The sequence below is a fragment of the Sus scrofa genome, chromosome 1 (assembly GCF_054392235.1).
Source record: "Sus scrofa isolate SSC_HxYL_T2T_F1_AM1 chromosome 1, Sscrofa_HxYL_maternal_Yorkshire_Landrace_v2.0, whole genome shotgun sequence".
NCBI lineage: Eukaryota > Metazoa > Chordata > Mammalia > Artiodactyla > Suidae > Sus > Sus scrofa.
Genome location: NC_139383.1, coordinates 214946640 through 214972807, shown reverse-complemented (window position 1 = coordinate 214972807; position 26168 = coordinate 214946640). Strand labels below are relative to the sequence as shown.

At 39.7% G+C, this 26168-nt stretch overlaps 1 protein-coding gene across 28 annotated transcripts in view; it reads left to right on the top strand.

Annotated features, from left to right (window-relative positions):
* Positions 1-26168, top strand: part of ADAMTSL1 (ADAMTS like 1) — a 1005193-nt gene that overhangs the window by 759456 nt on the left and 219569 nt on the right. For all 28 annotated transcript variants that reach the window (XR_014821152.1, XR_014821138.1, XR_014821132.1 and 25 more), the window contains 2 exons: positions 15332-15633; positions 22248-22377. Coding sequence is in view for 17 of the 28 variants with exons in the window: in XM_084984414.1 (XP_084840540.1) it covers positions 15332-15633; positions 22248-22377 (432 nt within the window). In the remaining 11 variants the exon portion in view is untranslated. The remainder of the gene's footprint in view (positions 1-15331; positions 15634-22247; positions 22378-26168) is intronic.

Here is a 26168-nt window from a genome sequence, read left to right as displayed (position 1 = left end):
AGAAGAAAACTAGAGTAAAAGTCTGAAAACTGGACTGCCAAGAAATAACTAAAACTTTATAGAACAGGGAGTACATTACATACCAGCATTATTGTTCCTCTAAACTAAATGCCATGCAGAAGATAGAAACACAGCTATCAGTTTCATAGAATAGCTGAAATAAGTATCAGTCATAGGTCACACGATGGTAATGTACTTAATATAGTAAGATTCATCTTACAAAGCTGCAGCTTCATTTCAAATACTTTTAGACATTGTTTTGTTTTTTTCCTCACAACAGACTATATGATGTATTTGATTCATATGATACAAAGGTAGAATATTTGTGAGGAGTATATTTTTCTGATGTGCAGAAAATGACTTCCTAACCCACTGTGAAAGTCCTACTCTCAAAACTGGCTTTTCAGAGTTCCCACTGTCAGTGTCCCTGAGGGTACAGGTTCGTTCCCTGGCCTCACTCAGTGGGTTAAGGATCCAGTGATGCACTGAGCTGTGGCTTAGGTCTCAGATGCAGCTCCGATCCCACATTGCTGTGGCTGTGGATAGGCTCCAGTTAAACCCCTAGCCTGGGAACTTCCATAAGCCACAGGTGTGGCCATAAAAAGAAAAAGGAAAAAATAAAATAAAACGAAACAAAATAAACTGACTTTTCACCGGTGGCCATAATTTGCCTTAATCCAAAGGTATATTTTTATCAGGTTTTCCTGACAATCAGCGTCAAGACCATTAAGCAACATATTTTTGTCTCTCTTCCTTGAACAGGACAATGTGAACAAGGACCAGCCCCAAACTGAGACTAAAGGATGAAGGACTTTAGACAGTGAAGCACAAACAATATTATACGTAAACACAATATAGTTAACTTGCTTCTGAGGATATCAGCTGAGAAATCCATAGAAATCCCTGCTACCCAAGTAACACAGAAAGAGTTTTGGTTTGAGATAGACGTCTACAAAAGATTCTAGAGAGCTGCCTTTCCCTGATGGTAATAGTGGTGCCATCCCAGCACTAGAAAGGGGGCGATGAGAAGTGATAGACACTTTTCTTCTGCTGTTATTTAAGCTGTGTCTCTCTGAAGTTACCTCCAGCTGATGAGAGCATTGTGAGGGTTTTTGTTTGTTTGTTTTTGTTTTGTTTTGTTTTGTTTTACGGCCATACCTGTGGTATATGCAAGTCCCCAGGCTAGGGGTCAAATCAGAGCTGCAACTGGGGCCTACACCACAGCCACAGCAACACCGGATCTGAGCTGCATCTGCAACCTATACTGCAGCTTGTGACAATGCTGGATCCTTAACCCACAGAGTGAGGCCAGTGATCAAATCTGCATCCTCATGGATGATATGTCAGGTTCTTAACCCATTGAGCCACACAGGAACTCCATGTTGTTAGGTTTATGACACACCATTGAAATGCCAGTTGGTTGCTTCCACTAACAAATATATGAGAATAGCTTTCTAGGTAATTTTTAAACCCTCGAAGTTTTACTTTTGTTGGGTGTGGGATCAAAACCACAGTGTGGCCATACAATTATATTCCTTAATCAGAGAGAAGCTAAAGAAATCACTGACTTGATTTCCTGTCTCCTACTTGTAGACTTTTCCTTTCAGTCTTTGTTGGGATATTTGTATAACTACCATGACTACCTCAAGCCAAGTATACATCATGGGCAGTTTGACAGCTTAGTTTCTGGAGCAAAAATAAAACTAGAACATGGAAAGACAACTTTATACTGCTGATGGACAGGAAGTAAATCAGTCAACTTTCTTTAAAAAGCTTAATCTGACTTAGAATAGGAAGGAAATTATTCATTTCCATAATTCCTTCAAGCCTCTAAGTTACCCAATGCCCTAGGCAGGTTTAATCTATTGAGGGAGGCAGGCATAAGAAAAAGGTGGGCTGTGGGCTCTAGATGCCCTACCTTTCTCTTTCCAGACCTTCTGTTCCTTGAATGACATCGTCCCATGAAGAGGAAGGTAGGACTAATTGAATATCTTGGGAAGCCAGGTCCCCCCAGATTGATTTCAGTCACCTGGAGTTCTGCTTGGATGGCTTGGAACAAGTGATGGGAGACCACTTGACTAACACTGCCATCCCTCCATCAAACCAGGTGGAGACCTTGTACAGTGCTGTTCTTTCAAAAGTAGGATTGGGTGGTCCTATGTGCTTTGATCTTGTACTTAAAAAATCTTGAGTTATCTTATTAGATTTTAAGTGAATAACTTTACTGCATGGTTAGGAAAACATGTTGGGCTTGCAACATAATACCCAAGCTTTATACGTATTGCCATAAATAACCTTGGTGTGAGCCATTTAAAAAAGGAAGTACAAGGAAAGCAAGCAGGCAGAAGGCAGCGGTAATATCTGGATGCCAGATGGCATCAGCTTAGTGATGGGGCTGATTCAAGAAGAGGCAAAGGGAAATTCCTCTCATGCATCTCTGTGAGCAGAACCCACAAGGAATTAGATACAGAAAGCAAAGCCAGTAAGAGTCGCTGTGGTGATCCTTTAGTCATTTTAAATGGCTTGTTTACCTGGTTGAAAATAGTATTTAAATATATAATATGTAAGCATATGTTTACAGTAGTCCATATTTATATCCACTAAGTTGTCTGAGAATGTAGATGGTTTAACTCAGTGGTTAAGAATGTGAATTCATACTTTTTAAAAAGTGGTTAGAAATGCTAATTGCGTGACGTATTTTTATGTTTTCCCCAAAAGAATATTTAGGGAATCAAACATCAGTAATGGATCCAGATAGATTTGCTGTTCATATCCTCAGTACAAGTTGCCTCAGTTACATATTCTTTGTGAATCTCAGGCCACAGAAAATAAAAGAAATATCATATATATGTAAACAGATATGTCTCTTAAGAATCGAGTCATCTCATCTAAGATTGAGAAATTGAAAAACTATTTTCAGATAATTAAACCAACAGAAAATATGTTCAAGCAGAACTTGATTGGCATTTGAATTAAATAATAAAAAGGAGTTCCCTCTGTGGCGCAATGGGCTCGTCAGTGTCTCTGCAGCAGCAAGGACACAGGTTCAATCCCTGATCTGGTGCAGTGGATTAAAGATCCAGCATTGCCATAACCATAGCATAGGTTGCAGCTGCAGCTGGGATTAGATCCCTGCCCGGGGAATTCCATTTGACGTGGGGCAGCCAAAAAAAAATTTTTTAAATGAATCAATACATCAAAATGTAAAAATTTTAAAAATAAAGGATAAAAACCACAAAAGTGTTTAATTTTGAGAACTGCACAAGGGAGTTCCCATTGTGGCTCAGGGGTAACAAACCTGACTAGTCATGAGGAAGTGGGTTTGATCCCTGGCCTTGCTCAGTGGATTAAGGATCCAGCATTGCCGTGACCCATGGTGTAGGTCACAGATGCAGCTCGGATCCTGTGTTGCTGTGGCCATGGTGTAGGCTGGCAGCTATAGCCCCAATTTGACCCTTAGCTTAGGAACCTCTATATGCTGCAGATGCAGCCCTCAAAAAGCAAAAAAAAAAAAAAAAGAGAGAGAGAGAGAGAGGGAGAGAATTGGCACGTGGCAGAGCTAAAGCCTCATCCTGGCCAAACTGAATGAGCCCTTATCCCCACAACAATTATGATCTCTCTCTAACTCCTTCATCTCTGGTCTCCCCCTCTCCTCAGATCATTCTCATCCCTTACATCCTCTGCAGTAGCAGAATGCTTAGTGTAAATTCTCTGGCTGATTACGTATTTGAGGTAATTTTAGAGAGTCCCTCGATCTGCTAATTGTTCACACCCCCTAATGAAAGAAGCTAAATTCACTCATAAGTCACCTGCTCTCACTCTACCAGACTTTGTGCCAAGTGCAGATACTATAAAAATAAACCCAATAGTCCTTGCCCTCAAGAAACCTTGAGTGCATTCTTACCACAGGAACTGTGAGATTGCGATCAAAGTGTTGAGCATTGGCCAGTCATCCACTGATTGAACAAACGAGCTACTTATTTGTAAGAAGGGCCATTTGATATTAGGTATGCACAGCATGATAGTGTTACTTATTTCACAAGGAGTATAGGAAAACTATTTATTGAATTCCCAAATGCTCTCCTCTGCCATATATTCCTTTGAGCTACAGTATCAGCATAGTTCAGCTAGTACATGGTAATAACGCACAAATATGAGAAATAAATGAAAGAAGAATATAATAGTCACTGAAAAGCTTGGGGGATGGGGAATGTAAATGTGAACTAATGTTTGGCAGATTATGATAGAATTTATGTGTATCTGATTCTGACTCCAAAACTAGCACTAGAGGAAAGATTATTGGATCTTTTTACAGAGAAATGATCCAATTTATTCTTTGTCAGTAGACGTACCTCACTGATTCTTACCTGGATGTTGAAAATAGGTTATTTTTCTATAGAAACCCCAGATAATTTCATAAAATTTGAAAATTTTTTTCAGATAGATCATGCTACCAACTATGGAGTTGGCAAGGAGGGTGGGTTTGTGAGTCTCTGTGTTCAAACAAGAAAATAGTCCTGCTGGAATCAGAGTAAAAAGCACTTTATCGATCACAGCTGCATGCAGAATGGCAGTGTGTATAGTGGTGAAAAGGGTGGGCTCTGGAGACAGACCTCCTGGGTATGAATCACCGATCCCCCAGTAGTAACAGGGGCCCCTGTATAAGTCATCTAACCCCAATAGGCCTTAATTTCCTCCTTTGGGAAATGAACATAAATGGTATCTACAACATAAGGCTATTGAGAGGGTTAAGTAATGTGTAAATACCTGGTCTGCAGGAAACTCTGTTTAGGTGTTAACTGTGGTTATGATTGGGCCTTTTCCAGCATCATTCATCTTCCTAGAGAACATTTAAGCAAGTAAAAATGTTTAAAAATCAATTGGTTACAAGTGGAGAAATTGAGACAGGTGTTATCTCTGCCTCATACTTGTTGTGTCATATGGCCTATAAGAGAACCACAAGTAACCACAATTAACCCCAAATTCAAGTGGTTCCCCGATTAAACCACCTCCCTGCTCTCTTCTCTACTTACTTCTGAGACTGTTTGAAGACTCACTTATAAGCATCCCACTTCTCATTTAGCCAAGAATTCATACTAAGGGACAAGAGTTAGGTACCTTTATCTGAACAAAAAGAAATCTATATAACCAATTGCAAAAAGTAAACAAGGAAAGTTTAGAAAATGCTTAGATGGAAAAGCATCCTCTCTCCACACTGTGTTGCATACAGTTCAGTTGATCCCCCTAGTTTGCTCCCAGCGTGCACCAAGACAAAAAAATCAATAACGAATTCAAGGGAGCAAACAGAGCCATTTTTATGTAGCTGTTAGAAAAGCCTTTATTGCTAACCAAGAAGTTCTAAATTTGTCAGCCCCTCCTACTGTCTCCGCTTAATGCTCATTCTGTAGCTACTTTCAGAGCTAAATCTGAACTATTGCTCAGCTGAGCCCTAGAGAGTGGCAAAGACAAATTAATGGGATCCTTGTGTGCCAAAAAGTATGGACCCTGTCACCACCAATCTATGTTAAGTCCATTAAGGTCATTTTTAATGAACTGAACTTTTCATTGGAAAGTTCTGCCAAACTTGTTGAACTAAGGGAAAGGAACCTTTTTCAAAATTGCAAGATAAACTAATTCTACTCCATGTGAAGAAGAAATGGTTCATGAAAAGTATTCTGAGTTTACAGTATTTTTGATTTTTATCAAAGTCAGGAAAAATACTATGCATTAAAATCTACATTCTCTTATTAAGCTGAGAACTTCAAATGCACTGATAGCATTGTAAGCTATAATAGCATTTTAGTCTCTGTGACATGGCTTTTTAAATAATCAGAAAACCTCAAGGAAAACCAAACTTTTAAATTGCATAGCTCAGAAAAGCAATGGAGAGAAAGATGGGTCTGAAGCAAATGTCATAGCCTCAGTTTTTATTTGTGAAGGCAGTAATTTGTCTCCATCTGTATTTGCTACATACAGTTAGTGGTCTGTCTTCTCTTTTCCCCAAATCACTGTGTATATTGAATTTTAAAGAGATAGAAAAATAGGAGCTCTTTCTAGGCTCCTCTAACCTAGGAACAATTCCAAAATGCTGCAAAATCTTCATTTTTGGGTGGCTGGTTATATAATAAGGCAGTATTCAACCAGAATCATGGATAAATTACTGAAGGCAGCCTCTTGCTCAAAATTGCCCCCAAATCCTTTTATTCTATAAAACAACATTTTTATTGAGATTTAACTAAAGAACATAGACACAATTTAAACTCACCTCAAGCTACATGATAACCCAAATCCCATCAAGACTAATTTGAAACTAGCACATACTGCCCAAGGGAAGCAATAAGAAATATAAATAAGGAGTTACCAAATCTGACTAGCATCCATGAGGACATAGGTTCAATCCCTGGCCTTTCTCAGTGGTTTAAGTATCTGGTGTTGCCATGAGCTATGGTGTAGGTCACAGACATGGCTCGGATCTGGCGTGCCTATGGCTGTGGCTGGCTCTAATTTGACCCCTAGCCTGGGAACCTCCATATGCCATAGGTACAGCCCTGAAAACACACACACAAAAATAAATAAATAAATAAATAAATAAGTTCCCTGCTGTGGCACAATGGGATCAGTGGAGTCTTGGGAACACTGGGACACAGGTTTGATCCCCTGCCTGGCACAGAGGGTTAAGGATCCAGCATTGCTGCAGCTGCAGCTTAGGTCATAACCACAGATTGAATCTGATCCCTGGCCTGGGAACTCCATATATTGCAGGGTGTCCAAAAATTTTTTTAAAAAAAGAAATAAATATAAATACATAACCCACTATAGCTACTAAATTTAGTCACAATCACTTTTTGAAAGATCATAAGAAACTTCTAAAGTAGGAAAAAGGCTTTGGATTTTCCATGCCAATGCCTAGAATTGAAAACTATGATTTAGTTTCTTTGAGGTTTTAGCCTATTGCCTCTTTCTCTAGCTTGGCTTCAAATTTGGGGGCCAAGAATAAGCACAGTATCAAGTCACTCATAACATCAACTCTTACCCTCCTATTTATCCATTCATTTATTTGTTGGAAAAAAATGTATTTATTGAGCATATATTATGTGAAACCTACCTCTTATAAAGATTAGGTCTAGTAAAGGAGATAGTTATTCCATAAAGATTCACATAGGATTATCAAAGACCCATCTCTGTTGTGAGAAAATGAAGAGGTGTTCTAAGATAAACTAACAGGGTAAGGCTTCCCCCATGGGTCTTGCAGTCAAGGAAGTCTTCTCTGAGAAGCAACATGTCAGCTGAGACCTGTAGGATGAGCAAAGCTTATTCCAAGCTGAGAGGAGGGAGGAGAGTCATCCAGGGAGGCTGACCCACACATGCCAAAGCTTTGAGTCAATAGAGAATTACGCATCTTTATACAAGTGAAGGATGACTAGGGTATCTGGAAGCTAATGACTGGGAGGAATATCAAGGATAGGATATCAAGATGGATAAGGGCATAATGTAACCTTGGCAAAAAAGCTTGGGTTTGTTTGTTTGTTTTTATTTTTGTTTTGTCTGAGTAGAGGAGGAACAATTAAAAGCTTTCCATGGTAAGAGGCCCCTGGCTACAACTTGAAGATTGACTCAGTAAGGGCTAACAGACAAAGAAAAGAGATCCATGGCTGTTGTGGTAGTCCAGGAGAGAGCCAATTTAGCGTTAGTGATCTGGCTTCCACGGCAGCCTGAGAGCCAGGACAGTGAGGTGATGAAAGCATGGATTCCACAGTAACTGGCCATGGTTTGAATCTTGATTCTGCCATTTATTTAGCAGGATGACCTTGGAAATAACTGGGTCTCAATTTTATCATCTAGAAATTGGAATGAAAAGATTGTTGTTAAAATATAATTTTCAAAAAGATAAAATCACAATTTGTAAATATAAAATGAGCACGTGTCAAATTTTTATTTAGCTCATGAATTGGGAAGGAACCAGTAAGATGTTAAAACCAGTTCTAATGTTAATTGTATCTAGAAATGTTTCTATTTTCTACCAGACAAAATCTTTTGCATTGGCATGAATAGAAAAAAAAAAAATCCATCATTAGGAATAAGAAACATTTACGTCATCATCAGCCCTCTGCAAGAAAACTGTCATCTCTATGGAGCTGCAAAGTAGACCAAAGACTCAGCATTCCATAGACTTTGATAGATTGGGAAAGCTGGGTAGTCCATTAACAGGAAACCAGTAATCTTGTTTCACAGTGTTTCTGATTCTACCCATCCCCTAACAATGTTATAATGAGTTAGTATGTAAAAATGCTTAAAACACAGCAGAGAACTTTTGGGCTGTTACTATAGTTGTTTTTATATCAAGGTGGTAGTAGTGGAGATGGAGAGAAGTAAATGAATTGCAGATATATTTTTGAGGGGGAATTAATAGAATTTGAGAATCATTTGAATGTGAGGAATCAGGGGAAGTGAGGGTAAAGAATAACTCCTCATTTTTCATGTGAGCAATTAGATGCCTGGTTGCATCACTGCTGTGAAGGAGAAGACTGGAAAAGGAGTAGATGCTGAGGAGGGAAATCAAGAGTTCCATTTTGGACATTTTAAGTTGGAAATACTTTTGAAATATCCAAGTGAGCATGTCAATCAGGAGAGATGTTGATGTGTAGTGCTTACGAACGTGAAACATTACTAGGTATGTGGCTAATACCTCAGTTTTTCCGTCAGCTATATATTAAATGGAGATAATAATAGTTCTTATTTCATCAGGTTCTTATTAGGATTTAACCATTTTTATTTATAAAGCACATGGAATTGAGGCTGGCACATAAGAGGCGCTATATAATTTTTGATGACTAGATTAATTATATTAAATTAATATTTATTCCTTTCAAAGTGCAACATGCAAAATGTAATTTTTTAAAAAGTTTCCATGAGAAGCTCAGACAAAGAATCTAGACCAGACAATACATACTCAGAAGTTGCCTGCACTTTGGTAGTATTTGAAACCAAGAATCATTGCTGAGTCCTCAGGCACTGCAATATTTAAAGTTTGAGGAGAGGAGAAGGATCTAGAAAAGAAGCCTAAGAAGGAAGTGACCAGAAAAGAAAAACAAGAACCAGGAAAGTCTTGAGAAGAGAAAGTGACTCAAGAAAAAAGGCACAATGAGGTGGGTTGGATGTACTGAAAACAAGATAAGTGAGGACCAGATATGTCAGAAATAGAAGACAATGTGATGCCAAACAATATTATCTGTCTTTCTGATGGTTTTTCTCTTACTGTTAAACAAGTACAGCCTCCTGATGGTCAGTAGTGTCCCTTCTTTAGTAAGATTCCTTCTAAGATCTTGTCTAGAACCTTATCAAAAGAAGCTAGATCAGACCCACACCACGAGTTTAACAGAATACTCAAATATACGGGTCCTACCGTTGAAAGAGCCCAGTCTTTTCTGACTCATCGGAACTTGGAGAGAACTCTGCTCTCCAGCAGCATTTCCTTCTAATACAAAGTCTCTTTGAAAGAAAAATATGCCCTTTAAGGCAGTCTGTCTTTCTTCCCCAACTTCTAGCCCTAAGCATTTCTGCAAGAAAGCCACCAAGGCATTCTTACAGAGGCAAGCTGTTTCTCCAAGAATCCAAAAGGGCATTATTATCATGAGAAAATGAAATCAGTTACTTGGAAAATGCCACTAAATATAGCTCTCCCAGTACTGCCTTAGAGGGTTATAGAATTGAGGCTTCCTTCACCTCACTGGTGAGCAGTACCAGATGAGGCAGTCACTGAATTTTATTTTTTTTTCAAATAGTTGTGTTGGTGACTGCACCAAAATTGTTGTTTGGTTTGTCATCTTAACTTATAGAACCATTCTGTTCTTGGGCATATAACCAGGCACTTTGCAGTGTTGAAGACCCTCACAGCTCAGGCATGACACTTAAGGATGGGAGAGACCCATGACAAAAAGTGTCACTCTTGGATGTTTTGTAGAGTGGTGTCCTGGACACCTTTGTGAAATTTTGTTGGGAGACTTCAATATGTGTTGCATAACCAGCATGAATTATTTGCAGTTCCAGAGAGTTGTCAGGTAACAACAGCAGTTGAGAAATATTTTCATCATTCCACATGCAGATCAAGTATCCTTGACTAAAGAACTTTCACAATAAGTTAGAGTCTCATTTATTTGGACTGATTTAGGTGTGGTTCTAAATGAATGTAGAGGCATATTTGGGGTAAGTATTCTCTCAAAACATTTATGCTTTCAAGATATTTTTCAATAATAGTTTTATGTTTGTCTCAGTGTGCTGGATTTTATAAGTAATTTTAAAATTCCTGAAGTGACTCAGTTAACGGGTTGCCTTCCCTTTGGAGCATTACAAAGGTTTTTTGTTTACTAGTTTGGAGGGCTTCTTAAAATCTTCCCTTTGAATTTCATTGAGAGACATTGAATAAACAAGTAGTTGACAGAATGTGTTTCCCTTTCCTCTTTCAAGTTCCTTTCCCACCCAGAAGTAATTTTTTTTTTTCATAGATCCAAAAGCCTCTTTAGTTCAGATGCCCAAATGCCCAGCTGGGTTTAGGTAACTGCCCCTTTTATGAAAGATTTTACCATCTCAAAGATTTTCCAGAATCAGGATAAGACCCAACTCTGCAAAACTGAAAAAAAAAGGACAGAATAAATAAGAGGAGATAATATGAGTTACCATTTTTAACACGATGTATGATTTTTTTGTCCCCAAAATACGTGTTTAAGTAAAATACTTTCTGGTTAATTTGATATAGAATTACTTATACAGTATTTTATTCTTCTAGTGTATTATTTTCCAGATCTATCTGTGACCACTAATCAAATGAGAACATTTTAGAAAAGGAATAACCATGATTTCCATGTGAATATAAAATGAACATTTGTCAAAGATTGTATTTACCTCATTAATTAAAGTTACAACTAATTCAAAGGAAATTTAAAAGAACCACACATGTTTTAGTCAAATAAGAATACAGAAATGGCTCATTTCACTCAGTATGAGATTCTCTAGTTCCATCCATGTTGCTGCAAATGGCATTATGTCATCCTTTTTTATGGCTGAGTAGTATTCCATTGTGTGTATATACCACATCTTCCGAAAATTTACAAATGGAGGCAAAATAGATATATCTACAGGACAGTCAATTGCATTGCACTAGACACAATTAATCTGCATTTCTATGGGCAAGAATCATTTTCTGCATTTACAGAGTGTGAAAATAACCACAGTCAATGAAAGATTTTTAAATTTTACAATAAGTAGGAAGGATACACTGAACAGAATACCCAGTAATCATTTGGGTCCGTTTTATTTTGGGGGAGAGTCCATTTAAAGTTTTTGTCATTTTTTTCCTATTCAGTCCATTCTCTCCTCTCCCTTCACCCTAAAATCACCTAAAGAGGAAAAAGAAATCCAAAACCCCTGTCAATTTATAACTCAAATGTTGTAAGATTGAAAGATAAACCAACACTGTCTTTCTAAAGTGATTTCCTGCAAGTTTCAATTTGCATTTTGAGACTCAAGAATGAGGTGAGGCTGGTAACAGTATCAAACTAACACACTCTTATTTTGAATAATCCCAATGATTTTTTAAAACAAACATGTATGCATATGAAAGGAGGAGAAAGGCAAGGAAGAGAAGAAAAGGAAAAGTTAAATATCAGACCATGTGCGTATAAAACTAGAGCTAAGTCTGGCAAGTATCTACAGTGACATGAAACCAATCAAGACTGAATTGTTTCTCTTAAGCATCATATTAATGCAATGATTGTTTTTATTATTTCAGTCCATACTCAGACTCCGTCAGAGCCACTAATAAATTAAACCACTTGGGGATTTTACAAGTGAATTTGATTATCCCTGTTTTCTATTTCCTAATAGGGATGTGGTAATACCTCTAATTAAAGGATAAGCATTTTGTTAGTGAAATGAATAGTGAAGCTTACAAACAGAAGACCAGACAGAAATATAAATTACTTATTTACCAGGGTTTTGCTTGTTTGTTTGTTTTATCCTGGAGATGGGAAAACTAAACGCAGAAATCATATCATTTCTGAAGCTCAAGCCCATCTTTTTAAGAACTCACTTATCCAAGCCATTCTTCATTCTTCCTGCAATAGTACTGCTAAGCCAAAGAATTTTTAAATTACCCAAATTAAACTCCAAGAATACTTTGTCCATTTGTACTCCAAAATTATGAACATGTTGATTTTTAAAAACACATATTGACTCCATTTTAAAGTTTCCACTTTAAAGATTTTAACTCAGCAAGAACTACTCAAGATGAGTCTTCTAAACATTACAGTTAAACCTCCTGGCTCATTTGACTGCCCTCTCCCTGACCTTGCTTCCTCCCACTTGTGGCCAGAAAGCTTAAGATAGTAAATACAGAGCTGGGAGATCTAGGGAGGTGGGAGAAAGTTTCATATGAAAAACAGTTATTATTCATTTGGCCATTTGCACTATTTGATATTTTCCTTTTGAAATATAATCTCCTGCCTTCATTGAGAGAGAATAATATATCATCCAATGTATGCACCAGAGAAATTAAAGTGACTGCCAAAAGAGAGCACCACTTCAAGACCAAATTGTTCTTAATTGGTGTGAACTTGATGAAGACCTAAGGATAGTGGGCTGGGAGATAAGCCAGTAAGGTTATTTGACACTTGATAAGATTCTCACTTGGGAGACATAAAGTAGATTAACCTTAAGTATCCAGATAGTCAAAAACACGTGCACATGTGTACACACACACACACACACACACACACACACACACACACACACATTTCTTTTCTTTTCTCTTAGACACTGCTTTAAAATAAACAAGTCTCAATCATTGCAAGGAGTTTATGGGCTTTGGTAGCCCGCCCTTTCTACTCTGCCTTTGGTGTATCCTGGTCCTGGATAGAGACAAATGCAAACAAGTCATGTTATAGGCAAAGAGAGTTGAGGGTTTCCTTTGAGCATCCTTTATATTCTAGATTTCATTTGGGACTCACTTTTTATCCAGAAGATAAAACATAAACACATCAATTTAGCTGATTATCATTCTTATAAGCTTATATATGTGGAGGAAAATGGAAACAGAGACCTAAAATAAATTTGGAGATCATTTATGACTTGCAGTGTGTTTGATATCTCCACTAAAGGTTTTTCAACAGGAGTTGGAAAACTGCAGCCCTTAGGCCATATTCAGACCCTTCCACCACCCTTCCAATCCCCCCACTCCAGTTTTTATAAGTTTGTATTTTTTGTAGAAGTTTTATTGGTGCACAGCCACACCCATTTTATGTACATTTTGGAAACAGCCTATGGCTGTTTTCACAGAGCTGAGTATCACAACGAGGTCCACAAACACGGCCCACAAAGTCTAAAATAGTCTAAAATATGTCCTGAAATCTATTTGGTCCCTGTTCTCTTGTAATGGTCACTGAAGAGGGCTACTAAAGCAGACAACAGTTACCCTTACTGTACAGAAAAAGCTAAGAGGGTGTTGTTCTTTTTAAGATCTTGTCGTCTTTTCTATTTGAGAAAAAAATTCAGCACCCTATTATTAGAGAAGCATTACTCATCACTACTGTCAAAGTTGGCCAACTTATCATTTGTTTTTGGGTTTCTCTTGTATGCAGAATAGTTTTGTACATGTTTCCCTTTCTGTTCATACCCAGGTTGTAAAATTCAGTATTTTGTTTTGATTCTTGTTCTAGGACCCAGGCAGATATATGTGACTGGGTAATAAGAGGGTTAACATAATCTTGATTGCAGATCTTGGTTTTATATTAAAAAAAAACGCTACAGTTAGCATTACTGAAAGAGAAAAGAATTTAATCCTTTAGGATACTTTTTCCCTCTACATTTTCTAGGTGCCAGAAGATGGAGTCAGGAATTCAAAAATGAAAGAGGGAGGTCACATTGTGATGAGAATATCTCAGGAATAATTCTGGGTGGCCCTTTTTCCCCTGCCTGCTTTCCTGACAAGGTTATATGTGACCTTCGTCCTCTCCTAGGGAATGGCTCTTCAGAGCCCTTGAGCAGCAGACCCTTCTTGAAGGGCCTCTTCCCATGCCTCAGATATCGAGGGTCTAGCTCTCTGGGCCTGTCCCCCAGCTCCACACACAGCCCAGGCTCAGGCCCAGGCCTCAGCTTTGTTGTGCTTCACCCAGTTTGAAACTTGGATTAGTTTCCTGTTAGAATTTCAGTTTCCCTAAACTAGATAAGAACCATTTGCACTTGCTTGGATTTAATGCTATAAACTTCTTATCAGTCCTTTCCTTTTCTGCCAAAGTCAAGGTTAAAGAGCCAGGTTTGCATGCCTCCTCAGCATGATTCCCCATGAAAAAGCAGTAGGATCATGGAAAAATCAAATTTTTTTTTTTTTTTTTTTTTTTTTTTTTAGTCCGGAATCCTTTCTCTAGATTCTTATATTTATTTTTTGAAAATGTTAGTGGTTGCCTCTGGCTTTTTTCCCTATTCACCTCTCAAGGTCATTATAGTTATGGCCACCATTGTTTAGTAGGAAGAAAAAAGACTCCTTTTTTTTTTTTTTTCTTTTTTTAGAATTTGGATATTGTCCTACATTTTAAAGAAACTCAGAGAGAAACCAAATTCTCACCGATGTGGCTGTTGAACAAACTTGTATGAATGCAGAACCCCTCATTTACTGTGACATGCTTGTGGATTTAAATTTGTAGCATGGCTTTTCTCTATGATATAAAAAGAATTGCTGTCCAGACTAATTCAAAGAATGCTTGAGGAACAAGGCTTTGCTCCATTCTTGGAAACTTACAAAAAAAAAAAATCTCTTTCTATATATAAACAAATCTTGGGAAGCACTTTGAGCAGAAAAGCAAAGAAAGTTACAGAATCTGAAATCCAGACTAAAAAAAAAAAAAATACTTCCTTAAATATCTCTAAGGGCTTATTTTGTTATGATTTTTAGTATCAGTATTAGTCTGCTGTAAGAATAGCCAGCATCTTGCAAGAAGGCACAAGTGCTGGGATTTAGATGGAGAGAGAAGAAACCAGTCCCCTGCTCTGAAGAGCTACCACCGTGGGGGCAAAAGCAGAGAGAAAGCAGGTGGTCTGGAGCTGGAATGTCTTCCAGCTGGGAGCTCACATGACCCTCAAGAAGAAACCAATCCAGAAACAGGGGTCAGCGAGCTCATGAGCTACACTAAAGCGCCCATCACAGAACAGGGTGGCACAGCCCAGCGCACATCCTGGGACGGCCCTGGGCCCAGGTGGCAGGTGGGATGTGGCTGTCCACAGTGCCCAAGGCCTCATACTTGGGGCTTCTCATGCTGTCCTCTTGTTTGCTTTCGGACTGCAGGTTCATCCCAGAGGCCTGGTCGGCCTGCACGGTCACCTGTGGCGTGGGGACCCAGGTGCGAATAGTCAGGTGCCAGGTGCTCCTGTCTTTCTCTCAGTCCGTGGCCGACCTGCCGGTGGACGAATGTGAAGGGCCCAGACCAGCGTCCCAGCGCCCCTGTTATGCAGGACCATGCCACGGAGAGGTGCCTGAGTTTAACCCTGAAGAGACAGATGGCCTCTTGGGTGGCCTTCAGGATTTTGACGAGCTCTACGACTGGGAGTACGAGGGCTTCACCAAGTGCTCTGAGTCTTGCGGAGGAGGTAAGACGGGGGTCTGCCTCAGATCCTTCCATTTTCCTGTCCTTTGTCACTTCTCTCCCTGCCTGCCGCTGTGTCATATGATTGCCTCTACTGCAAGAATGACAAGTAGGGGGAGAAAGCCATTCTCGACGTAAAGCGGACTGAATGAAACACAGATGTATTTTGCATCAGGCTTGAGAGGCTTTTAGACTGTCAGCTGTGAGTGGCCAACACAACTAATGCTTTTGCTTTCAGTTGTCATTCTGATGTTTTGCACTCTATCCTAGTGTATCTGACCAAGACACACAGTTGACAGCCACCTGGCGACGCTCTCAACATTCAGTTTTATTTATCTCTGCCCTTGGCTCAGTGCATGTGATATGAACCAAGACCCAAGATGACAGAACATTCTGCTGTTCCCAGGGGCAGGTTACAATTCCTCTCATTTACTCAGCAGATCCCCAAAGTAGTATCTCTTGACAAACAGAAAGGGTGTCTAAGGGCAGTGAACACTCTGGTTACCTGGGACTGGAGAGGAGTTGAAAAAGACTGACCCCACTGCCATTTTACAGATGAGAAAACCAAGATACAGAGAAGCTGAGTGACTTTTTCAAGATCACACAGCTACTGAGCAAAGTTGGGACTAGGCTGGCAGTTTATTTCTCAGTCTAGGATTTTCCCATCATACCTCACTTCTTTAAGCCCTTAGAGAGTCCCTGAAGCTTTGTCATTGAATGAATTTATTTAAATGATGGTAAATATCTCCATGTGTATTGACCTGATTCTCTTAGAGATAGTCCAGGTGTTTTTTTTTTTTGTTTTGTTTTGTTTTTTTTTTTTTTTTTTATTTCAGGTGTTATGAATGGAACTGTCGTGGGATACAGCATTTAAATCAACAATTAATTCAAGATTATGGGCTTTCATACCACTGTAAAAATACATATATATTAGATTCAATCCCCACATCTACTCCCAAGAGAGATTCTGATAGGCGAGGAAAGCCTGGCTGATTTCCCATCAAATCCCTCTCACTGGATGTCAGTACCCCTTTTTGTCACATTAAGTTTCTGCATTCCCAGCAAAGTTCCCTACCTAACTAGTATAAATAAATAAATATATATAATTATATATTATATGTTTATAAATTTGTTCATAAATTCATTTTTACATATTTAATATAAATATTAAAATTATTTCCCCAAACTGTCTTCTAAACCATGACATATTGGAAACATTTTGTAAAAAGCCTCTTTGGACTTTACTGGGAATGTAAGAATACATGTGCCCAAATTGTTCATGTGTGGTTGAAAAGGAATGGGTAGTGGGACAAGCTGGAGCAAAGAATCAATTTTCTCCATTCGGGTTGTTTCGTAAGCATTTAATAGTCTTGACCTTGAAGTTCTCGTTTGTTTCTAAGTCTTCCAATTTCTGACTGTGGAGTTCTTAAGTGTTTTAATGGAAAGCCTGTTATTTTAAAACCTAAATTTTCCCGTTTGATTCTGGAGGACAGTTTCTTGGCACTCGGCTAATCTGTGATCCTGTGGTGCTCTCCACTCATAATGAGGACATCTTTTCTTCCCTGCTCACTGAGGGAGAGTATTAAATACACTTTGGCGATCTCAGAACCCAGGCAGGAGGAGAGAGGCCAGGTGGAAAGACCACCGCCAGTGGCCGCAGTTGCTTCTTTCCGATATCACAAGGAAGTCGTATGTTGCCCCAATTTCCATGATCACCTGAATTGAACAATCATGATGGTCAGTCTAAAACAAATGTGCTTTGAACAAAGATTATTTACGATCTCTCAGTTATGATTCTCAGTTACAAGTTAAGCCTGGAACTTTATGAGCAGATGGGGAAAACGATGCTGTAATGGAATATATAAATAACCAGATAGCTTTATCTTTAAGATTCTGACCATTCGGCTGATCAACTGGGGGGTATAAAATTCAAAGTGTAGAGAGTTGATGGAATGTTTTTAATTTAAAATGTTTTCAGAAGATATTGATTTGGAAATAAGATTTGTATGTTGGCTATACAATTGATCTCTGCTTGTAGGAACCGAGGGCCTTTGTAGAACATAAAGTGTACCTCATTTATATCCAAGGCAAGGTAAAGTTACTGAAATGTCTTAGGTCTTTAACTGTCAACAACTGTGCATGCTTACGTACAGTTGCGTCCCTGTGCCAAGGTAATATATCTCTGCCTAAAATGTTCGAGTTGAAAATTCCAAAGTGGTGAAAACATGCTTGGGCCATATCATCGATATGATGCCCATACACACTAAAAAATTATTTTGGTATCTGAGACATGTATATTTTGAAGTCATTGTTTGGCAGTAACATGTTATTGTATCACCAACTTTGATCTTTCACCAAAATATAACCCACAAGGTTATAGATATTTTTAATCATTCCTGCTGAAGCCCATCAACAATGTTCAAGATTAACAAACAGATTTTACATCAATTTGGGGTTATAAGACTGGTGGACCTAATTTTATTGGTTTTGCAATCTCAAGAGATGAAATTGGATAGACACAAAAGTAACCTTTCACCTAGCAGAGGTAGCAACCAGAAGGAACTCGTTAGTAATTTAGGCTGTAGTTGGTGGCTGTGTTTCTCCCAGCTGTCATCAAATATCATGTAACAATTATGTTACTCTGGGAGATATAAACACTGAAAATCCCATTTTCTGGAAGATTGAAAGTAAGCCTACCCTGTTCAGATCTGTGTCCTCTGTGCCACTATCATCTCCTTATTATATTTTGGTTTCCTATATGTGAAATGATAGGTGTGGTCACAGTGAGCAGATTTGAACTTGAGCAGCTTTCTTGTACTGACCTCCTTAGATGGTAAAATCGACATGAAAATCTTGCTGAGGAAAACTTGAAATTGACTTCAGCAAGCATAAAAGGTGAAATGCTGTGCTTCTTGCTCTCTTTTCCTTTTAAGTCCTTTCCTTCTGCTTCTTTCAAGAAAGGAAAATTCAGAGAGGACCGTACTTTAATATGTGTTCTGTGTTGGTTTAAACTGTTCTTCTCAGTGCATAAATTAGCCGCTGTGGGAAAAAAAAAAACAAAAAGCACAAACTGGATGAGCCAGTGTCTCACGTCCCAACCTCTGACTCCCCTGAGCCACATATACTGTGAACCCAGGTGAAGTCTTCGCACGCCTCCCTCCCCCCATTGCAGGGCTGCTCCCTCATGTGCCTTCCTCCAGGCCCCCATTCCCACCACCCCTTCACCCAAATCTCATGGTGTGCTTTGGAATGCCCTGCCCTTGAGGCCTTTCATGCGTTCATGCCGCAAAAATTTCTTGTGCGTTGACCACAGGGCTGGTCCCAGTTACTCCTTAATTATGACAGAGCTCGGCCCTGAGCCTCCCCGACCCCAGGCCCCACCTAGGAATGCTGAGGCCACTGGACCCTTCCACGCAGTGTTGTTGAAGTCTAGGGCGTCATCCTGAACAGCATAGGATTAGAATGTAGTAACTGTAGAATGCTTCTTAATCTCAGCACTTGACTACTCCAAAGCTGATTTTTATCCTGAGCTAAATGATTAGTCATGTAAATGTGTTCTTCGTGTCTCAGAAGATTATTGATGTCCTTTCAGAAACTTGAGCTCTTGTGATCCCATTCCTTGCAGTCTTGAAAGGACCTCAGTGCCATAAACAAGGGTTTCACAAAGTGGAAACAGGTCATGTCACTCGTACACCCTCCCCCTCACTCCTCGCCTCTAAACCAAGCCCTTTCAAGAAAGGCAAGTGACAAAAGGCCTGTGGTCACTTCCTGCCTCAGGGATTGTCAACTCAAATTCATAAAGTTTTCAATAGCTGACTAAAGCCAAAATATATTTTATTTTAGGGCAACCCTGAGAGTCTCTGGTATACTCCCAGGTAGGCAAATGAATTGAAAATTTAATTTTGAACTCAACCATAGTTCCAAATTCCACACGGGATAGTTAGCCTTGCCCAGCACCTTGTCATCATGACCTTAACAATGCCAGACTATTCCGGTGGGAAGTATCAGTGATGATGTCAACATTTTCCCATGAAATGTTTTGCTATACCATCATACCATGAATTTCAAGTGGCTCATCCCAGCTGCAACTAGGAGAACACCCTGTAGTCAGCATTACAGAATCTGATGGAATATCTTGAATGTCTAGCATACATCTCACATGCTCTACCCTGAGCTGGCCATGATATATGTAAATGAAAATTTCTGAAGCTCATCAAAGGCGTAGAAAAAATGAAAAGTGGCATTCATGGCCACAGAGTAAATGTTGTGACTGATTGATTTTTTTTTTAATGTTTGATTTATCAGACTTACTAGGAAAAAAGACAAGTCGGATTCTGGCTTTAACATGTCACTTGTTTTTTTAGCTAATATAAACAATGATAATTTAATATGGTAAATGGGACTCACTTTTTTGTTTATTTTATTTTTATTGGAGTATAGTTGATTTACAGTGTTGTGTAAATTTCTGCCATACATCAAAGTGACCCAGTCATACGTATATATATTTATAAATGGTGGTCATGGAGCTCCCTGGTGGCCTAGCAGTGAAGGATCCAGTGTTGTCACTGCTGTGGCTCAGGTTTGATCCCAGACCCAGAACCTTCTGTATGCTGTGGGCCTGGCCAAAAAATATAAAATAAAAATAAAGAGTGGTCTTGCTGAGTGACTTTTCTAAGTTAGTGTAATATCACCTCAAGAAGCATTTGTCTATTGATTGAAGTGATAACTTCTTAGAGAAACATAGAGCAGTTAGGAGGAGGGAAGTAACAGGGCCAATAAGTGTTGGGTCAGTTGTACTCTATCAGGTACTAACTCATGAAGCAATGCAGAAAATTTTTTAAAGAAAATGTATGTGCATTTATAGCTAAAACTAATTATATGGATTGTCACATACTCTACTATAGCTATATACCAATATTTAACAATAGGTAGATATTTTTAGATGTACATATCTTTATATATATATATATATATATATATATATATATATATGGCTATGAATAACTGAAAGCTAATTATCAAGGATGTCCTGTCTCTTTACTTTCTTAAACAGAATTCTGCTGAAATAATTCCAGACACATGTCTAGGTTATTCCTGAAGATCTCCAGCAGATATAGCAGCCTCTTAGCATTTTTAAATGTTAATGTTGTTAGTCATTAAAGCTCCAGTGGTAAGGCACAACCACTGCAGCATCACTTTCCAACTGTATGAACCTAGCAAGTCTTTTTAGGCTTCTAATCCTCAGTTTTCTGATCTACAAAGTGGGGATAAAAATAGTATATGCTTGGTGGGGTTGTGGAGAGGATTGAATAGAGCATGTCAAACTCCTGGCCTCAATACTTAGATACTAATGTTTACCCAGAGGACTTTTGCTCTTGCTTATATGACTATGAGAAGCAGAATGAAGTGTTTGGACACTACATTAGCAGGTGACATGTGTTCCCTGCTCCATGAAAGTCCCCTTGAGGGATCCTGCACCATCTTGGAAGATCCACCAAGAGCCATGTGCCAATCACTCCTCAAACTCCAGTTTTATTAGCTTTGTGGTCAGAGGCATGAGGGTGGCAGTGGAAAAACTGCCTTCCATGGATGTAGAAAAGATTGTCTGCCATGGATGCCATCATTATGCCTCTTGTTCCCTTTCTTTGTTCAAACTTCCCAAGCTTCCCTAGGTCGCTAAATAAATGAACCAGAATCAAAAGCAAACCATCAAAGCTCTGGGTGCAAGATGCAGCAGTTTACAGATGTGGCATATTAAAACATGGCTCTGCAGACAGAAAAAGACAAATATCATATGATATTGCTTATATGTGGGATCTTAAAAAAAAAAGATAGAAGTGAGCTTATTTTCAAAACAGGAATAGACTCACAGATATTGAAAACAAACTTATGGTTACCAAAGGGGAAAGAGGGAGAAGGAATAAATAAGGAGTTTGGAATTAACATGTGAATACTCATTATATATAATATAGGTAACCAACAAGAACCTACTGTATAGCACAGGGAACTACACTCAATATTTTATAATAACCTATAAGGGAAAAGAACGTGAAAAAGAATACATGTATACATGTGTGTATGTGTGTGTGTGTGTGTGTGTGTATATATATATATATATGAATCACTGTGCTATACACCTGAAACTAACACATTATAAATCAACTATACCTCATTTTAAAAAAAATCAAAAACAAAACAAATGAAAACAAAAAACATGGCTCTGGACCTGCCTTCCAAATACAGTCATCTCCCATGATTAAAATATAACACTTGAAGGTCTTGGGGCCATTTTTTTGGTCACCCTATTCTCCTCTGCATTGTTATCCTGTTTTCAGCACTGGCAGCTGTATAGCTGGCTAGCAGGTTTTTTTAAGCATCTCAACAGGGCTGGCAGCAGCCTCCCCTCTTTAGGGGAGTTGCCCTTCTTAGGGGCACAGGCTCCTGAGTGCTTTCTACAAATGGAGTGACGCCTGACAAGCCCTGGCAGTCCCAGGCTTTAAACCGCCTGACAAGCTTGCAGCAGGTCCTCCCTACCAGAGACCTCCCACCAGCCACCCTGTCTCCACCCGCTCGCCCCCCACATGCCCATGTGGGCCTGACGTTGTGATCTGTACGCAGGTGTCCAAGAGGCTGTGGTGAGCTGCCTGAACAAACAGACGCGAGAGCCCGCAGACGAGAACCTGTGCGTGACCAGCCGGCGGCCCCCCCAGCTCCTGAAATCCTGCAGTTTGGATCCCTGCCCGGCAAGGTAAGGGGGGCACTGGCCACCCTGGTGCCCAGGAGTGTGTTCAGAATGGGGCGCGTCTGTCTGTGGGCAAGACCTGAATGCTTATTGTTACCCAGTGTTTTGAAAACCAATTAGCATCAGTTCAAACTTTCAGTCAAATCCGCTTAAATTTAATTGAAACCAGGGCTTTGGAATTCCAGCCCAGTGGTCATGCTCAGGGTCCGGAAGGCTCCATGCACCAAAGCAAAGCCGGGTGGTGTGGCCGATATGTACACAGGCTACATGGCTGCTTTCTCCTGGAGGAAATGTGAACTGACCACAGACATTATGGTCTCTGCCACCTTTTAGTCTGCATCCCAGGCCTTCGCATGCTAATAACAATTTGGCTTGTGGATTGTAGGAACTGAAGCATCTGGGTAGTATAACAGATCTGCTGTGAAATTTGTATGCACACAGCATGCAGATTCATGATAGCATGCTCTGGGGGGCATGTGTCAATCCACATGCCTAAAATCAATAGAGCATTTCATTGTTCAGCCCTGCCTGGGTCTCATTATTATCCAACCTTGAGTCTTAGTCAGTCAATCCAATCACTGCTTCAGTCCACACAATGTTATTGTGTCTGTACAGACTTGCCTTCAGATGCTTGTTTGCAACAAGTCTCTAGAAGCTAAACCATCTCATCCATGAGGCTGATTTCAAAGGGAGGCCTTGAAAGAACCAGAGCCAGACTTTCAAGTCTGCCAATGGGGTGAAGAATGTTCCCAGGTCATATCCTAGATATGGAGGCAGTTGCTGTTTTTGAAGAATATTTCTTCCATTTCTGCTAAGTATCACATAAGAAGCCATGTGTTGCCTGCAGGAATTAAGGATAGTTTTCTGGTCAAGCTAATGCTGCTTGTCCCACTTGCCAGCCACCTAGGGGCCTTTCTTTGGGACTTAGATGATATAGATTGTTAGTCTCCTTGGATCAGATCAGGGCACCATCCCACTCTCCTGCTTGTCACCAGAGTTGTCCTGTATTGATCTAAAGGGTGGGTCTGGCTTCCCTCTTCAGATGCAGAAGTGAAGAGGGCCATGAGTGCCATATTCGCCAAGGCAGCCAAGGCAGCCAGAAAATCAGTCAGCCACTGCTTGGAGCAGCACCCCTCCCATGAGAACAGCAGCTAGTAAAATAGCCAAGGGCTGGGCTAAGAAAAGCCTAGATCTAGTGCATAGAATCCTAAGAAACCTCTTTTTCTACCCCTGCCCACATCTCTGTCCCGACCTCACTATTCTCCAGCGAGCATGAGACCTCACTGCATGATCAAGGAGTCCAAATCCCCTCTGTTTGACTGCAGTCTCCTTAACAGGAAGAAGCAGAAAGATTACAGCAGAGACAGCCTACAAGGGCCTTGGTTGGCCAGTCAGGAGGCCTGGCTTCTCATCCTAGCTCTGCCACCCACTAGCTATGTGCCATCGGGCAAGATGTCTGCTCCTTCTGTTTCCACATCTGCACAACTAACTAGCTGTACCAGATGATCCAAGGTCATCGTGTCCTGCTCAAATAGTCCCATAACTCTTTGTGACTCTAAAGGCAGAGATACTAGACTACTACTGCTACTGCTGCTCTGTGCTGATAATTGATATCATTTCTGTTCTCTTATTTACCATCACTTGCAAAACCAGCAGGGGGGATCTTTCTAAGCACATTGCAGCATTGTGATAACATCAAAATGCTCTGATGAGCTGTAGGAGGTAATGCCGAGGAGTCACTAATTGGGAGAAACTGAACGTCTTCTGGGATTTACAACCACTAAACCCCTCCCTTCATAGGGCAGCAGGAGAAATAGGACACAAAATGTTACTTCCCATCCTCCAAGTACTGACTATGCTTAAATTAGATAAGCCCGACTTACTCTATGACCTTTTGATTGGCTCCAAGGCAAGGACCTTTGCCGGACTTGACATTACTGCATTTGCCCCAGATAAACTCAGTGCTTTGATGTCCACCAGCCAGCCATCAGACTGACAGACAGGACCTCTTGCTGGGCACAGCCAGGGCTTTCTTCAGCCAACTAGACACAGATGAGCCTTTGTGGAATGATGCTAATTAAAACAACAAAGGGGGCCAAAGTGACCTGATATGACTTGCTGCCATCACCTTCCATCCAAGAGCCAAAGCAGAGTTTCATCTTAAAAGTGTGAAATGTGTAGAGATGCATCTACTGTGGAATATTTCAGTCTGACATCCAGGGGTAAAATATTTCCTTCTGAATGTTGATGTCATGTGCATGAAAGAGAAAATGTATTTAGAAGGGGCATGGTTGTGTTGTCTCCCAAGCACCTACACTTCATTTGGGGCTAATTTAAATCTTAAATCCACAATTCTTATTGTGGATCAGTGTTCCTTGCACATTTTGGTATGTACCCTGATGGGCCTCAAGTTTCTGTACACTGGCTTTTGGGTTCTTGGCTTGTGCTGAATGTCCATGTGTTAAAAAATAAAATAGCATTTCCTGTGGGATATGTGGAAGTGATGTTCCTCATCTTAGTCACTGGGTTCGTGTCTCTAGGAGGTGTTGCTGGTTAAGAGAAAGAGCTTTTCTAGGAAGTTGTTCGTCTTACTGATCACCAGTTAGGAAGCTGCTTTTTCTCTTGTGTCGCGGTCAGAGTTATCAGGTCACACAAAGAAATACCAAAGGCCCTAGAAGGCATGACTGATCCAGGCTGTCTTTCTAAGATGAAACTTACCCTCTAATTTCCTCTGTGTGATTGGCAGACCTGGTATCAGAAGCACATGTCCAGCTTTCACCAGGTTTAGACTGATGGCTGCACATGCCTGGCTATTCTCAGCAAAAAGGCTGTGTTCTCAAGCAGGAGGTATTCCAATCATTCCAGGTTGTGTGTGTCTATATGCGACTATGTGTGTGTCTGTGTGTGTGTGCATTCATGCGTGTGCACAGGCTCCCTGAATTTTTTTTTTAGAACACTTCAAAAAATAGTAGTTATTGATTGACGAGTACTGTATTTTTAATGCAGATTTAATTTTTATTGAAATATAGTTAATTTACAATGTTATGTTTGTTTCAAGTGTATAGCAAAGTGATTTGGTTATATATATTATACATATTCTTTTTTGGATTCTTTTCCATTATCTATTACAAATATACTTATTACAAAATATTGAGTATATTTCCCTGTGTTCTACAGTAGGTCTTTGTTGTTTACCTAAGTTATATATAGTAGAGTGAATATGTTAATCCCAAATTCCCAATTTATCTGTTCCCCACCCTTTCCCTCTTTGGTAACCATAAATCTGTTTTCTATGTCTGTGAATCTATTTTTGTTTTATAAATAAGTTTGTTTGTATCACTTCTTTAATTTCCACATATAAGGGATATCATATGGTATTTGTGCTTCTCTGATTTACTTCACTTAGTATGATAATCTCTAGGTCCATCTGTATTGCTGCAAATGGCATTATTTCATTCCTTTTTATGGCTGAGTAGTATTCATTGTATATATGTACCACATCTTTATCCATTCCTCTGTCAATGGACCTTTAGGTTGCTTCCATGTCTTGGCTGTTGTAAATCGTACTGCTACAAATGCAGGGGTGCATTTTCTCTGGATATATGCCCAGAAGTGTGATTTCAGGATCATATGGTAACTATTTTTAAGTTTTTTTAAGGAACCTCCATTCTGTTCTCCATAATGGCTGCAGCAATTTACATGCCCACCGAGTTCCTTTTTATCCACACCCTCTCAGCATTTATTGTCTGTAGACCTTTTTTTCCTTTTAGAGCCGCACCTGTGGCACATGGAATTCC